Genomic DNA, 17438 nt, shown 5'->3' with positions numbered 1-17438 from the left:
GTGATCCGACCTTTTGTATATCACCCTTGATATCAGCTTATTTTATTGAGTAACGTTTAACTAAGGTATATAACATTTCTAAACCAAGAACAAGACACTAAATTACATGTTATCTTTTTCCTTATTCAGAATCAGTGCTAACTTTCGATACTTACAATTGCACCAACTCATTTTACATAGATAACATACCAAGGTGATCCTGGCTAGTAAGCATACGATTTTGTACATCCCTACAGCAAGGTGCAGTGGAAGTACAGTGACGTGACTTGGTACATGTTGTGTTTCTTCTTAAATGATAATTTGAGACTGTCACACAAGTGAGAGGTTAAGCGCTATGAAAACACTGTTTCTACAAAAGAAAATGCCTGTACCAAGTCAGGAATATGACAATTGATGTCCATTCGTATTATGCATTTGAGCTTTACATTTTGCCATTTGATCAGGGACTTTCCGTTTGAATTTAACTCTGATTTCAGAATTTTTGTGATTTTACATTTTTGTTGTACACCACACAATTCCTACTACACTCTACAAAGAAGGTTCATCGCTTGGTTTATTTCAAAATGTTTTTCGCAATGGCGTAATACAGGAATAGCCACTCCATATTAAATTTGGTGTAATATTCATTTGTATCATACAATACACATCATGCATTTGTTTAAAGAATATTATTCGATAACTTTTGAAAAATAATGAAATTATTCCCAAAAGGTTGTTTCACTAATTTCAAAGTGCAGTATTATGTTCATCTGTATTAAAATACACATCTTTTTACAATATGTTTACATCGTATCTGTGACGTATATATATGCCACCATTACCTCAGTAGTCGGTTCATAAGTATGATAAATAAAGTTACTTATCTTAATTTTCCGTTTATCAATTAAGAAAGTATTATGAACCTAAAACTCCAAGTAAGAATCAAGCGGTTTTCAACATCCATCAATGCCATTGTTTAATTAAAGGGCCATGCTCTGCTGAGTGATAAATTATTGTATATTCATCAAAGACAAATCGCAATATGTTCTATTGTATACGTTTAACTTTGCATTCATGCAAGAATTTTGTTTAACGAAATATGGCATAGCACATATGGTGATTAAAAAAAACTGATACTTGAATAAACTGGAACAAAAATCCCAATTATGAAAATTAGTTTCTCGCAAACAAATCCAAATGAGAAGTCCATTGACGCAAAAGGTTTAATGACTGACGATGCACATACTGAAGTAACAATACACTATACCTACCAGTATAATGAAATAATGTACCTTCATTATATCGTTATTTTCAATTGAAGTTTATACAGTCTATGTCTCATCAAAATTCGCCAAATGGAAAGGGGAGCGTTGTATTTTCAAGATTTTGTCAGGACGCACGTACAGTCCGGAAGATTAAATTTGTAACCTGTGTTCTTTATTGAAAAGTAAATTAAGTATAGAATGGATAGAAATGCCATTGATTGTATTTTTATTTAATGAATGGCTATTATTTATTTTGAATTTATTGAACCATAAAATAAATTTTTGACTCTTCATATTGAATAATCCGCGAATCGGATTATGTAAAATGTGAAGAGTCAAAAATATATTTGATGGTTAAATAAATTCAAAATGAATTATTGCCATTCATTATAAGTAAATGTCTATCAAAAATAATGTTCAAAGAACTTTTTATATTGTTTATACATGTTATATTAACAATAACAACGTACACACATGATGACGTATGAATACACAACGCCAGAGTGGGCGTGTCGCCATAAAAATTGACAACATTGAAAATAAAACTAATAATTTTAACCAATCAGAAGACAGTAAATACACCAAATTTATTTATAAGTTGATAACATCTTAAAGAATTCAAGATTATAATCCAAAGAACTACATTATTAAGATGCATGAGTATCCTTTAGTTTTTGTCTGATTTGTTTGACAATATTGATTTTAATAAATACCTGAATTTATCTCATGTACTTTATGAGGAAGATGTCAGTTTCAAAAGAAACCTTTTGTTTATTTCAATCTTGAGTCGATATAAACTCATATCGCTATGGCAAAAATAAATCGAGAGACGGAGATGAAGATACAAACAAATCACCTAACATTCTTAATATTTGAACAATAAGACTTAAGAATCAAGCTCCACCAAAACACTTGGGTTGATCGCAGTCATTCTGGAAGGGCATATAACGTATACCCTGTTCCTCTAGTGGAGTCCTTCGTGTAGTTCATTACATTTACAAATTAGTTTATGTCACAATCTGGAGAAAGAGGACGAAAGTGTAACAACGACAATCGGGAGAAAGAGGACAAGTGTGTAACAACGACAAACGAGAGAAAGGAGACAAGATGCAACTATGACAATCGCGAGAAAGAGGACGAGAAGGTAACTACGACAATCGCGAGAAAGAGGACGAGAAGGTAACTACGACAATCGCGAGAAAGAGGACGAGAAGGTAACTACGACAATCGCGAGAAAGAGGGCGAGAAGGTAACTACGACAATCGCGAGAAAGAGAGCGAGAAGGTAACTACGACAATCGCGAGAAAGAGGGCGAGAAGGTAACTACGACAATCGCGAGAAAGAGGACGAGAAGGTAACTACGACAATCGCGAGACAGAGGGCGAGAAGGTAACTACGACAATCGCGAGAAAGAGGGCGAGAAGGTAACTACGACAATCGCGAGAAAGAGAGCGAGAAAGTAACTACGACAATCGCGAGAAAGAGGGCGAGAAGGGAACTACGACAATCGCGAGAAAGAGGACGAGAAGGTAACTACGACAATCGCGAGAAAGAGAGCGAGAAGGTAACTACGACAATCGCGAGAAAGAGGGCGAGAAGGTAACTACGACAATCGCGAGAAAGAGGGCGAGAAGGTAACTACGACAATAATAATAATAATAATAATAATAATATCTTTATTTAGAGAGAGTAACTCATTTGGATTACACCAATTTTCAATAAGGCTCTCTTAATACAATAATAATTACATAACAAATAAACAATGCATCAATAAAAATGGTAAATAAAGATTATGTACAATTTAAAATACAATAAACAATTATGATATGGCATTACAGTAAAAATATGATGGTAATGTTAAAAGTACATAGATTTGTATTTATGTTTAAATTCTGATACTGTATTTGATTTTTTTATTGAATTAGGAAGAGAATTCCACACTTTTGGTCCATTGTACGAGAAACTAGACTTATACAACTCTGTATTTGGTTTTGGAATAATAAAATTATCTGAGGATGAAAATCTCGTATTATATTTTTGGTTTGCAGAAGCTGATACAATAAGACTGGGCATATATTCTGGAGCTAAGCCATGTTTTGCCTTATACATTAGTAATGATTTGTGATAAAGTATTCTTTGTGTGATTGGCACAATGTTACATTCGTGAAATAATTCTCTTGAAGGTTTGGTGTAATCATGTTCGTCTAAAATTATTCTTGCTGCCCTTTTTTGCAGTTTTAGTAAACTATCTAATAGAAAGTTATTACAGTTTCCCCATATTGAACAACAATAATCTAAGTGAGGTAAAACGTAAGCGTTATGGTACATTTGTCTAGCTTTATGATTTAAATATTTCTTTATCCTTTTTAGTAAAGCTAAAGAAGAGTTAACTTTTTTGATTATATAATCGATATGAGATGACCAAGATAGAGATGCATCAATAAAAACACCTAGAACTTTTTCACATGTACTTTCTATAATTTGTTGTCCATTTAAAGCAATATTAATGTTTTCATTCGATGTAACGGAAAGCTTTTGTTTAGATCCAATGCATATAGCTTTCGTTTTAGATACATTTACAGCCATTTTATTGTCATCACACCAGCGAAAAATATCTTGTAAAACCGTATTAAGTTTTTGACTGATGCAACTTTTGACGACAATCGCGAGAAAGAGAGCGAGAAGGTAACTACGACAATCGCGAAAAAGAGGGCGAGAAGGTAACTACGACAATCGCGAGAAAGAGGACGAGAAGGTAACTACGACAATCGCGAGAAAGAGGGCGAGAAGGTAACTACGACAATCGCGAGAAAGAGGGCGAGAAGGTAACTACGACAATCGCGAGAAAGAGGGCGAGAAGGTAACTACGACAATTGCGAGAAAGAGGGCGAGAAGGTAACTACGACAATCGCGAGAAAGAGGGCGAGAAGGTAACTACAACAATCGAGAGAAAGAGGATGAGAAGGTAACTACGACATTCAGGAGAAAGAGGACGATAGAGTAACTACAACAATCAGGAGAAAGAGGGCGAGAAGGTAACTTTGACAATCGGGATAACGAGAAACAATTGGGAGAAAGAGAACGGGAAGTTAACTACGACAAACGGTAGATAGAGAACGGACGAGAAGGTAACTACGGCAATCGCGAAAAAGAAAATGAGAGTGTAACTACGACATATTTTTGTTCATATTTTGAAAAGATGACTCCAACTTTACCTCTTGGAACCTTTTGTTCAATAGCATCCTTGTTAGCAGCAACCCTCTATCAAGGAAATAGTGATAGGTAACGTAAGTTCTGGAATATCGTACAAAGTAGAAGTAAGTAAAATGTATACTCCATATGGAGGCACTGCTACATCGAAATGAAAAGTTTACAATTGGGAACCTGAAATCTTTTGTTGTGTGGTAATGTTGTGTTCTGAACACACCCTCATTGACAATTTTATGTTATATGTTATGTTACTGATTGATCATTTATAGCCTCTCAACAGATAATTTTTTTTCTGCATCGTTTCTATTCGATTGTATAAAATATAGTCTATACTAATACATCTTGTGTTGATCTTTGTAAGTTTAGCTACGAGAACTGTATCTGTTGTATCCTTTATTCCATGTTAGATGGAACAGATAGAAAGCTGCACTCTGCACAGTGCAAAAATTACATTGTGTTCTTTACATGTACGACATAAGGGTCAGAAAGGCAAATTTTAAGTATTTAAGCACAAAATATTGGTTTAACCCCACCACACAGTATGCTTTGTGCCTTGATTAATGAATCCTTTTTCAATTGATTTTTATAGTTTGTTCTTAGGGAGAGGGTTTAACGCTTACAAACATGTTTAATACCGCCACATTCTTTATGTGCCATTCCCATATCAGGAGCCTGTAGTTCAGTGGTTGTCGCTGGTTCATGTCTGTCATATTTTTTTTTTCGTAAATTGTTTTGCTATTAATTAGGCCGTTAGTTTTCTCAATTCAGTTGTTTTTTAGTTTTCATGATTGTTTTTTTTTTATAGCCAACTATACTGTATGCTTTTTTTCTCATTATTGAAGGTCGTATGTTGCCTATAATTGCTTACATCTACTTTATATGAAATCTGGTGGATAGTTGTCTCATACCATATATCATTATTCTTATAGTGTACCAAAACATGCTATCTGCACTATGTTTAGTTCGGTGTTGTTCATCTTTGTATGTTCGTCTATTTCTTCCGGAGGAGCCTGGAGTTGGTGTGGTCTGTTGTAATGTCCAGTATGTTTGGTAATTCATGTTATTCTTGTTATGTATTAGTCAGTTATTAGAGGTACACACTTAAAATGATTTTGTTATCACGACTATTGTTAAGTAAGTATTTGCATTTATGATAAATAGCAAATTTTAACTTAAGGAGGCTCGAGGGTATAAAAATTTCAGAAAAAAAATAAATATTTGTTTTTCATTTCAAATTTTATTTGTTACCTTTTGTAGTTGTTACTTATCATATGGTACAAAAATCATTCAAAACAAACAATTCGTGTTGGCCCCAGATGACTTTTAAAATGTATACATCATTGAAAAAGTTCCAAATTATCTCCCTTTGGTGGAAAAATGCCATTTTTTGGCTTTAAAATTGAAATATCTTTTTTAACTCATCGGTGACCTATATTTTTTAATATAATTTCCATATAAGCTGCACTTAAACTAAATTATTGTAAAATTTGAGCGATTTCTGTAATAAATTTCTTTCTTTTTTTTCAATATTACCTTTATTTCTCCTATTACTTCAACAGAAAAAAACCACCTTTACAAAAATGTATGCTTCTTTTGAAAGCAGATTGTGAGCGCAAATAAACGGTGACCCCACTTTTTTATTTTATTTTTCTGTTAACTATAAGATAAAGTTCATGTATAGAAAAATATAGAGAAATGCTATATAAATGATTTAGACCCGAGAACCCCCTTAAGGGTCCTTGATATTCTATACTGTAAAAGCAGAACTTTTCGTTGGGGATTTAATTAAGAAAGTAAAACCCCAACGAAAATTTAACTGTAGATTTACATTAGTTTATGATCTAAAAAATCATAACATTATATAAATTATATAAATGATGTACATAGATGCATACAATGAAATTAATAGCTTAATTGATTAGACAACGATATGAAAACGTTTGCTTTAAGTCAGATGATAATCCTAATCTTTTGTTTGTTCAGTAATAAATAATGATCAATGACTGTCAATCAATATCAATAAAAAGTCTAATGCGTCTGTAATGCCCTCAAGTCGGAATACATTTATTACACAATAATTGTCCTGAGATAAAACACCAAAGGTGTGTAAAAGCCAGTTAGCCTGTGCAGTTAACAACACTTAATTAGTGTTCACTGTTCCTATGAAATGCAATTACTGATTTTACCAACGGAGAAAGTTAAGATCAGTTTTATTGAGTATTCAATTTGTCAATTATAAAGTTGCATTTACATAATTTTTTTCTCAACTTAAAAACACAAAAATAATCCTCACGAACTTACTTTTGGATACAAAACCACGAAATGTTAACCCCACGAAAATTAATGTTTATACAGTATATTTTTTAAACATCTGTCCATTTGATGTAGACACTTTTCAAAAGCGCCGCCAAAAAAGACATACAGGGGAAACTGCATATCTGAAAATTATTTTCGCATATACAAAATAACAAACGAAAGTTGTTTTCTACGTTGTGTTGTGCATACTGTTGTTTGTCTTATAGTCGTTTTTGGTTATTGACATGGCGTTAAAAGTTTGTCATCCACTTATGAGTTTGAATGTCCGTTTAATTAGGTATCTTCCCCCCTCTCTTGTCATATTTACAAGGTATTCAACCGGATCATAACGATTTGGTACAATAAAGTAGGTATTTTCCTTATCAAAATAAGCGCGAAAGAAGCGTGTATGCGATAAACAACGAAGAGGGTACATACGATAATTACTAGATCAGAGGAAGGCAAGAAAATATGACGTCATAATCAAATTTTGATCAATGAAAAATTGTGATAAAACGAACACTAACAAAGAAGAAATAAGTATTAGTTCGGGAAAAGTGAAAAACTGGCTCTAGGAAATAGAACCGATTGCTTACAAAAGTTTACATTTTTTTCTCCGCCTTAAACAGGTCAGGAACACTACCTTATATGGAAATGCATAAATTAGCATAGTTATGGTCTCGCACGGGTAATTATTTATTTACGTGTGACGCAATTTATTGTAACCTGGTTTTTTTACCAATCCACTAAATGAGAAACAATGCATTATGGACTACTACGTGTATACAATCAACCGAGAACACGTGCTACTTACTGAAATACAACACATTTTTTCGTGCAATGCGGGATTAACTATTTCGCTTAGTTTGTCATTTTTTTGTATCCACATTTATAGTCCGTGATATAAAGTATTCGTTCCATGCTCAGATTAATGAAGAGTTGTTTATATGCGAAGAACCAAGTGTTTTTAATTACCAGATATATAGTTATTTACATGTTTGATGATGACATTCAGATTCCATGTATTCGTCCACCAGACAGCAACGAAACAACAGTGAAAAACCAATTACCCATAAGACAAACATTCAAGTGTAAAGCTAGCCGTCGATAACAGCCGATTCTAATATTCATGTCTTTTGAGTGCAGCAACTTTCGTATAGATAGTTAAAGAGAAATATGTGATCCATGCATTTTGTGTTCATACAAAAGACGAAGACTTAGAGTTTGTCAAGTATCTGATTGGGTCACTAAACTTTTTAAGTTTTCATAATTTTTTTGTTGATATTGTACCTACTTTTATGTTCAAAAAGTAATTTAAATCGATGAAAAAATGTGTTTATATATTTGTCTTTAAGAAACAATAGCGTATAATCATCAATCGGGGCCATTTATAGCCGACTATACGGTATGGGTTTTGCTCATTGTTGAAGGCATTGCAGTCGCCAATCATTACTTAATCCACTTCATTTGTGCTTAGTTGTCCCATTTGGCAATCATACCCCATCTCCTTATTTTTGTATATAAACATCCCTCAGAAGTTCGGGTTTCCATTATGAAATATTTAATTTCATACATGACAGTGTTTACAAAATCTATAAATATTGGTTTTTGACATAATTCAGTATTTGGGACTTCAAACATTTCCCTTTGCTCTGACGGTAGGGGCAAACAACTGTAGTTTCATATTGTTTTCGTCTTTGCTAAGATTTTTGTCAAATGGAGATAGTAGATTTTTTTAAAATTTTTAACGGACTCGACCTCGACCATTTGTCAATCTCAATAAAATCATTAATGATGTTATCCTGTTTATGTTCGACAACGTGGGAACTTTGATATGTTTTGTGAAAATCGCAGCGTTAGACCTAAACCTACTATATTTCTTTCATATTGGATATAAAAATTTCTATTTTTGTATATGAAATAAGGCCGTTTTTTTGGGTTTTTTTTATGTTGTTAACACAGATAATGTTTGGTTCCTTTTATAGCTTACTTTTTAGCAACAAACCTAATATGATTGCTTACTTTACTAGATTGTGTCTTGAATGGAAAGATGACTCATTTGGCACTCATACCTCATCGTTGTATTTCTAACTTAATAGGTAACATTGCATCCACTATGATCCAGAGGTTTTATAAAGTCGAAGATATTGCTCATGCGTCAATAGGACAGCAGCCGAACGATAAAAATACCTCTGACGGAATCTGTTGTTGTCTGTTCAATGGTCGGTTCTTGTCTCTTTGACACATTCCCCATTTCCATTCTCAATTTTATTAATCGAGTGATGAAACTATACACAATATGATAAGTTATTTGCCGCCCGAGCTTTTATAACACTTATTTTTAGCATACTGAATATTATGATGTTCAGATCCTGATAAAAGTTTAAACATCCAGTACATATAGAAGTGTTTTTGTGCCAGTTTCGTGTTTTTTCGAGGCAGAAATGCTTTGGAATGACATTATATATGTTTAAAAGAGATAACAAAATTTTCATACTTGACAGTGATCATTTCATCCGAAATTTCACGGTTTCACGCCGTGAAATTATTGCACAGGTACAATGCATAAAAATGGGGAAAAAAATGTTTAACTACTTTTTTAAGGCGAGAAAGAAAGTCGAACAGTGAAGCTCGTAACCAATACCTTTTAAATCTGAGCTTGCAAATTGAAGATTATGTTATATATTTTACAATGAACATGTTCGCAGAACAAAAACATTTATTTTGAGAGTCACAGACACTATATTAGTTGACAGTCTTTTCACTAATTCCACGTGTTTTCGAGTTGTAATAAACTCGTAGTAGCCCACAATGCATTGTAGTTCATTGAGTCGATTGGTCAGTGTTTCAAGGACATTTTTGGCCTTGTATTTTGAAAATTACTATGCAAATTTATTCTGACGTCAGGAAATCTAGAGTTCTCGACCTTTTAAAATAGTTAACTATGCATACGCGGTTTTGTATTTTTATTTTGTTATGGTATGAATTATGGAGGATAAAAACATGTTACCGGGTTACAATTAGCCCAGTAATGTTGTTGCTGTTCTACCCACGTGGCATTATAACATCTCATTGGAGGACAGCATCTCCCAGACACTGGTCGATAACATTTATAACCTATAGAATAATACAAAGATATCAATAGATACAGCGACATGTATTTATTTGGGATTTTAATTTGAGTGAAATACAAATGATGTTACTAAAGAATTAAGATGGTCTGTAAAGATTGAAGGCGATGTTATTTTCAAATGTTATGATGAACATTATTGGATTTTTTTCTCTATATTTTGGCATAGTTCATTCATCATGGGATATATTTGTTTTTTAATGAGCGTTTCACTATACATGTCATAATCATCTGATTTAACCGGTTTTCATTAAACAAATCGTAGTCCTCGGTGGCCGAGTCGTTCAAGTAGTTCATTTACAGCAATCACTAGCCAGCTGTCAATACAGAGGTTATGAGTTTGAATTCCGCATGTGGCAGGTGCATTCAACTCTTATCTTAATTGACTAGTATTGAGTTTCCCTGTGAGGGTTTGTGGTTATCTCCAGCTTCCTCCATCCATTACAAACTTGTCGCCGTCATATAGCCAATAGTGCTGAAAAAGTTGTTTTTTAACACCAACAATCAATCAATCAATCAATTAAACACATCGTTATCATTAGATATGAAATTTGTGTCATATAAATAAGACGATGTGGTATGAATGCTAATGAGACAAACATCCATCCAAGTCACAATGTGAAAAAAGTAAGCAATTATAAGTCAAAGTACGGCCTTGAACATGGTGTCTTGGCTCACACTGAATAGAAAGCTATAAAAGGCCTCAAAATGACTAGAGTAAAACAATTCAAACAAGAAAACCATCGGTATTATATATATATATATAAAAAACGAGAAACGAGAAACACACCAACAAAAGACAACCACTGCACAACAGGTTTCACTTAGGACAGGTGCATAATGCCGCAGGGTTAAAAGGTTTTAACAGACGCCAACCATCACACTAAACTGAAACAGTGGTGTAACATTACAACATAAAAATCTAAGACATACAATAAATTAACAATTGAAATGGCTTAACTCGATCAAAAACATGTAAATATACACTGAACGAATACGTTTGATCTATGACACAATATAAATGATAGAAATATAAAAGATGTAGCAATGTCAAAAAGACAACTTTAACCTAGGACAATACCTTTATAGTGTATAAAATAAACATTAGAACGGAAAACATGTTAAAACATTCAGTCCACTTTTTAACATTTGATGCAAAAACTGGTGACATCGACTGAATAAAGATGTACTAATGTGTGACTGTTCTTAATTTATTCTTGATATGTGCACAGGATCTTTTAAACTATAAACATGGGCGAATGTACTTTAAATTAGAAACTCCAGCTTCCAGAATAGTGGTTTGTAATGAATTTTGTTTCTGTTTCTACTCTATTTTAACTACATGTATCGGCCGTATCTTAAAAGGAACTACTTACTTCTTGTAAGAAGACTTCCGGACCGCTCTTTCTTTTTGTACTGGAGATTTTTCTTCTTTTTAGTGTTTTTGTCGTTGTCATTGTTACATTTAAAAACATAGCCATTTATTAGAAATCCATTGAAGTTGAAATATGTTGATCAAGATAAAACGCTTATAAACTACACGAATAGAAAAAAAACTTCCATTTTTCCATACTGTGAGTTCTGGCAAAATGCAAACAGAGAAGGAAAACATGGCCTTTTTGTACCTTTTACTTTTACTTCAGATATTCTTTTTAAGTAACGATTTAATTGACTTTCCTTTGTTGTACGCGTATAACAATATCGCATGTATAATATGAAGTAATAATGTGTATGCCTCATTCATGTCTTTTTAATAAACTTACCTGATTCGCATCCACAAGAATCACAAACGTCACCCTTCTTTCCAAGAACACTGGAACAAGTTCCAACTGCACCATCTAGGGGTGAAGCTAATGGGTAAATGAGGTATATATTCAATTTTAGATTAGAAGGCAATTTGCAGACCTTTCATAATGTTATTTCAATTTGAATACATATTTTACGAGATATACTCCCCGAGTGAGACATTCAAGAAATCCCATTTGAAATTTAAAGCTTGAAATTGAAAAAAAGAAAGATATTTATCGAAAGAGACATAAGGGGGAATCAAAACTAAATATTCCAAGAGAGACTGACAATATCGTACAAAATGCGAAATACGACAAAAAAAGAAAACCAACAGCTTTCATGATATAACATACAAAACTAAAGACTAAGCAAAACGAACTCAACCACAAAAAAAAAGCAGCTACTCCGGAAGGGTTACAAGATCTCTATTGCATATAAGGCACACAAAATTCATGAATATCATAACAATAAGGTAAAATTGTAGAATCTGTTTCTTATATGATTTGAAATTTATAAAAAAAACTATTATATTATTAAGGAATTTGTAGATATAAAACGTGGCATTTGAAACAAAATAATTATGAAAATGGTTTGAACAAGTGAAAGTGTAAAAATAATAAGAGATAATAAAAGTAATATAAAAAACTTAATATGTCAGAACAAGTCAAAATCTCTATATTACTTCGTAACCGATAACTATGCTAGATCGGATTTTAAACCAAAAAATAAAACAAGACGTTAAATTTCCTTTTGGACACTCTCGGTAAGTTTATAAGTTTTTTTAGTATTTACACTTACGTTAATACATTATACCTACACACTCTGCGGGACAAGTTTGCCATTCCAGGATTGATAAATCTGACTTCTTACTAGTAAGAGATATTGTAAACAGTAAAGCAATTACTTACGAAAATATCCTAGCTGGTGAGGAAGTTTTTGATTGTTAGCATCTCTACAGCAAGGTGCGGAGGAAGGACAGTCATGTGATATGGTACATTTGGTATTTCTTCTTAAATGATAATTGGTACACCACACAATTTCTAATACACACTACAAAGAAAGTAAATGACGCAGTTAGTTTGTATAATGTAGACAAACATTTTTCGAGGAAGACAAGAATAGCCGATCCTTGTTAAATTTAATAAGTTCCTTTGTCTTAAGAAAATAAATATCAAGTATTGATTTTTGGGATTGTGGCTCTACACTTTATCAAATAGAAGCAAAAATTATTCAAAAGGGCTGCTTTACTAATCTTAAAGTCCAAAATTTATTTTTCATCTTTTGTCGATATATTTCTTTTTGATTTGTTTTTATATTTCTGATTTGAGTTGGAACGATATTTCAAAGCTTGAGTTTTCTATTTTGATTTCTTTAAATGATTTGTCTGCTTCCAAAGGTTCTATATAGAACAGTCATTGCCGAAAAAGTGTTATGGACACCATATAGATTGGACTGACCGTTGTTAAATATCTGTGTTACGGATGACCATGAATGTTAGTATGTTCCTCTAGATCTAGTTGTAGCCAAAATACTGTCATCATCTATTCGAATGTAGCATTATATAATGCGATAAATGACCCGAATTTTCCTTGCCAAGAACAACAAGACGGGTACGAGACTAGTGGTGCATTGAAGTTTAAACCATCTGCAGGACCTGACTGACTCTACCTCGGTTTTTTGGTGAATTTGTATTGCTCAGTCTTCAAATTGCTATGATATATGTACTGATAAATGTCTTCTCGTCGTTTTTGCATTTTAATATAATGTTGTCTTTTGCATTCTACTAATCATTTTTTCAAATACCGTACTTTGATGCGCTTGTACAAAAATAACAATGCGGGACGCGAATATTGTAAATATTGTAAATATTACAAATCCTAAAAAGTACTGTAAATATAACTTATAGAAATGTGATCCCTTCACACTCTGTTGCATTTAGAGACAAAGGTCAGATATATTAAAGGATGTATGAGAGCCATTTTTTGGTCCCTGAAATAACAAATTAGTAACATTAATCAAGCTATTCAAAATAATGCTTCGTTTATTGATTAATGAGAAGATTAATAATCCAAACACTTTAGAGCACAAAAGTCACAGTGATGTTGAAATTGACATAATCAACCTACAATGGCAATTTTACACACATCTTTTTTTTGCACAAGGGATATGAACAAGGACCTTACCAAAAAATAATTTAATACACATTAACGTCTTTATAAAATACATCTTATAGTAAATATCTTTTTTGGTAAAGGATTGGCTAAAATTTACATATTTGAGACAAGATCTGAAAATGATACGATTTTAGCAGTTATTACAGGTTTCGATAACTAAATTGAAGAAGTTTATACAATGTAAATATAGAAGATTTTATTTTAAAAATATAAATGATGATGTCTAACAGACTTTTTCGTGCATAAAACAGGTCGTTAGTTTTCTGGTTTGCATTGTTTTGCATTTGTCATTTCGGGGCCTTTTATGGCTGACTTTGCGGTATGGTTATGGTACTTGAAGGCAATTCGGTGATCTATAGTTGTTCATTTTTTTGTCATTTGGTCTCTTGCATAATGTCTTGTGGGGAGTTGTTTCATAGGAAATCATACTACATCTTCTTATTTTTATTTTGTCTGATAACCTCTGAAGAATATTTTTTATAGATTTATGATACCTTCTGATTTTCAAATTCGCGGGACCTAAAAATATTATTTTTATCACATCTAGTCCTTGTGCATGCTATATTTTGATGGGTTTTTTTTCCAATGCTGAGTTTAGAGATTATAAAGAGGTATGATAACAGATTGTGTATCTACCTATTGCAGTTTGCGCGTTTCGTGTACGAAACACTCATCAGTGACGCGCTCTTATAATGTAGACAACGTAAAGAACGAACTTCAATGGAAGAGCATTGAGGACTAAAATTTTCGAACGGTTCTGTTAAATACAGCTAAGGCAATCTATTCCTGTGGTAGACAATCCTTAGTATTTCTAAAAAAATAAAGTTTTTTTTTTTTAAATGTTATATGTTACATAGCTGATTTCAGCTAATTTACAGGATATTAATAGTACGGTGGTGTTTACATCGTATTTGTGACCTTAATGAGGCATCATCTTAATAGTCAGTGCTTATAAACTGACATGATTAATAAAGTACCTTGCTTAAATTTTTCGTTGATAAATTTAAAAATTATTAAGAAACTAAAAGTCTAGCTTTGTAACATGAGGTTTTCAATATTTATCAATTTCATTGTTAACAATCAAAAGATCATACGAATTTATTCAATATTCATCAATTCAAAAATTGCAATATGATCAATAATGTATGTGAAATGTGCATGTCATCAATGCTTTCTTTCCATAAACATTCTTTTTTCAATGTAAAGTGGTACAACACATTGTGATAAAAAGACAACATAATCCTTTCAAGAAGATGCGCATTTTGAAAATAATTTTTCTCGTCAATGCTGCCAATTCAGAAGTCTGTTGGCGGAAATGCTTTAGTGGTATGCTGAAGATCACAATCTAAAAAAAGTCAAACATACTTACAAGTACAATGAAATACTTCATTTTCTGTATATCCTTATCTTCAACTGAAGTTCATACATACTTCTAATCATAATATATTTACAAAAGTGGGCATTTTAATAACCACATTTATCACGGAACCATACAATCTGCACGAATAAATATTGTTATCTTCTTGAGTTCAGACTATTTCTTGTGATAGCCACTGAATCAATGGTGAGACTCTTGGCACAGTAGCGGTTTTATTTTATTATTTGCATTGTATCGTCAAGAAACATCATAGTATATCATGTCTTATAAGTAATCGGCTATGTTTTTTTCACAAGTAAACTTTAATATTGAAAGCATACAAATGCCATAGCCTGTATTTCTATTTGTATCAAAGACATCAAAATTCAGCACATTTCGTAACTAAGATTAAAAGTAGTGGATTATATTTAATATTACCACAAAATTTGCTGCATGAGAAAGATGTAGAGCAGGTAGATCTTGACATTTTGAACAATTTTGACATGTCAGATTTTCTCGTTATAAAACTACCTCCAATGTATGAGGAGATTCTTTTTTGCATTTGACCGCTTTCTTGTTGGCAGGCATGCAGGATCATTGGACATATTGTTTTTAAACTATTCTTAGGTTGATTATGGTCATATTTGGTTCCCATTGACCAAATATCTTCGAAGAATATTTTTGGGAAAATATCGTTCTATGGACGCCAGTGATTGCAACAGCTCATGCTGGTCCTTATGGTCTTGAAAAAATGACAGCAACATGTAACATCTAATTAAAACATACACGAAATCATGTCAAAATGATTATAGGATGCAAATTTATCTTACCGCATTTAACGAAATATTTTTAAATGCTTTTAACTTCTAACATCCCATCTACATCTCTCTTGTTATCAATTGTAGTAGTATCCTTTTAAAACATACGTTAACTAAGGTTTCAATTGAATAAAAATGTACGGTAAACGAAAGAATCAAAGTGAACATAAATGTTGCAAAAAAAATATTTTGTTATCACAACACACACGCACAACTTAATTTAAAAACTTACTGATCATTGCTTCATAGTTCACTGGATAATCAGAGTTTTATTGAAGTTTCATGTTGAGTGCAACTTTTGGTACGAAACCATATTGATATCTTGTAGAAAACCTACTTACTGCAATAATTTAATATAAATCCTGTATTTTCAACAAATTTCAATTTTTCTAGGAGAAAAAACATTTAAAAGGAAAAAATGTTCCCTTTGAAAAATATATGAAGAATTATTCCCATGGGAGGATAAATTGTTCCCATAGGAGAAGTTAAATTCCCATGGTAACTTTTTGTATTCATGTTTTCCCATGGAAACCTGAAAATTCCCATGAGAAAAGTACTTTTTCCAATAGGAACTTTAAATTTTCCTGTGGGAAATTCTAATATTCTATGTACTTTTAATCAGCTGTAGTGACAATAGTAACAACAGTGACATGTTAGATCATATGGGAAACATTATCTGTTTTTATTGTGTATCACTTGCAATTCTGAATGGCAAATTTGTCCCACACAGTGTTATTATCTTAAATGTTTGTGATTTACAAATACATTTAAACGAACAATGAGCAAGCCATTTGTCTAGTATTGAAATTTCTTTAAAAAAAAGACACAGTTTTGGAGTTTGTATCACGTGATATTTCATGCAAAAATAAATCTACTTGGCCACTACAGAACTGAAAATGGATATTTCTATAATAAGAATTTACGAAATATATTCACTTTTTATACAAACATGGCACCTTTTCAATATTTCTTATTTGTAAATAAACTCATCTTATTTGTATGTGAGTACAGCCTTTTGATTTTTTTCATTTTAGACATCATCTTCAAATCTCAGCAGGTAACAAAGATACAGCATTTCAAACTTGCTTTGGACAATACAGAATGTGGTGCTAGCTGTTTAAATGACTAATGATAGTTTGATCCAATATTAATTTTATCCTGTATCTCTAACATATTTCAGCTTGCAATTTCCACAAGTAAGAGCATGTATACTATATATTTTCCGTAGTGTTTACATACAAATTGTATTGCTGCTCTGTTACTGTGTTGTTGTCTCAAAACCACAATTGTTTAAACCTCTTGTTTGTGGTCCCTTAAATTGAGGGCTCTTATTTTTCATTCGATATGTAACTTATATATCGTTGAGATTTCTAGGCCTTTTTATACAATGTGACTTGGATGGAGAGTTGTTGCATTGACACT

General features: G+C 32.3%; 1 protein-coding gene across 1 annotated transcript; it reads right to left on the bottom strand.

Annotated features, from left to right (window-relative positions):
* Positions 1-9700: 9700 nt before the first annotated feature.
* LOC143043142 (uncharacterized) lies at positions 9701-15286 on the bottom strand. Its single transcript, XM_076215585.1, has 4 exons — positions 15211-15286; positions 12576-12717; positions 11643-11729; positions 9701-9866 (listed from the first exon to the last, which is right to left on the bottom strand). Exons 1-4 carry the CDS (start codon positions 15229-15231, stop codon positions 9736-9738), a joined length of 381 nt encoding a protein of 126 aa, XP_076071700.1. The 5' UTR covers positions 15232-15286; the 3' UTR covers positions 9701-9735.
* Positions 15287-17438: the final 2152 nt, after the last annotated feature.

The sequence above is a fragment of the Mytilus galloprovincialis genome, chromosome 8 (assembly GCF_965363235.1).
Source record: "Mytilus galloprovincialis chromosome 8, xbMytGall1.hap1.1, whole genome shotgun sequence".
NCBI lineage: Eukaryota > Metazoa > Mollusca > Bivalvia > Mytilida > Mytilidae > Mytilus > Mytilus galloprovincialis.
Note: the sequence above shows the minus strand (reverse complement) of the source record. Positions and strands in the feature narration are given on the sequence as shown.

What these genes read in the sequence shown, in the direction of transcription:
- LOC143043142 (XM_076215585.1), bottom strand. Translation starts at nt 15,231, where the DNA reads ATGAAGTATTTCATTGTACTT. An exon ending in TGAAGTATTTCATTGTACTT is followed by an intron (nt 12,718 to 15,210) that starts GTAAGTATGTTT and finishes CTTTCTTTGTAG; the next exon opens with TGTGTATTAGAAATTGTGTG. An exon ending in TCACCAGCTAGGATATTTTC is followed by an intron (nt 11,730 to 12,575) that starts GTAAGTAATTGC and finishes TTTACCCATTAG; the next exon opens with CTTCACCCCTAGATGGTGCA.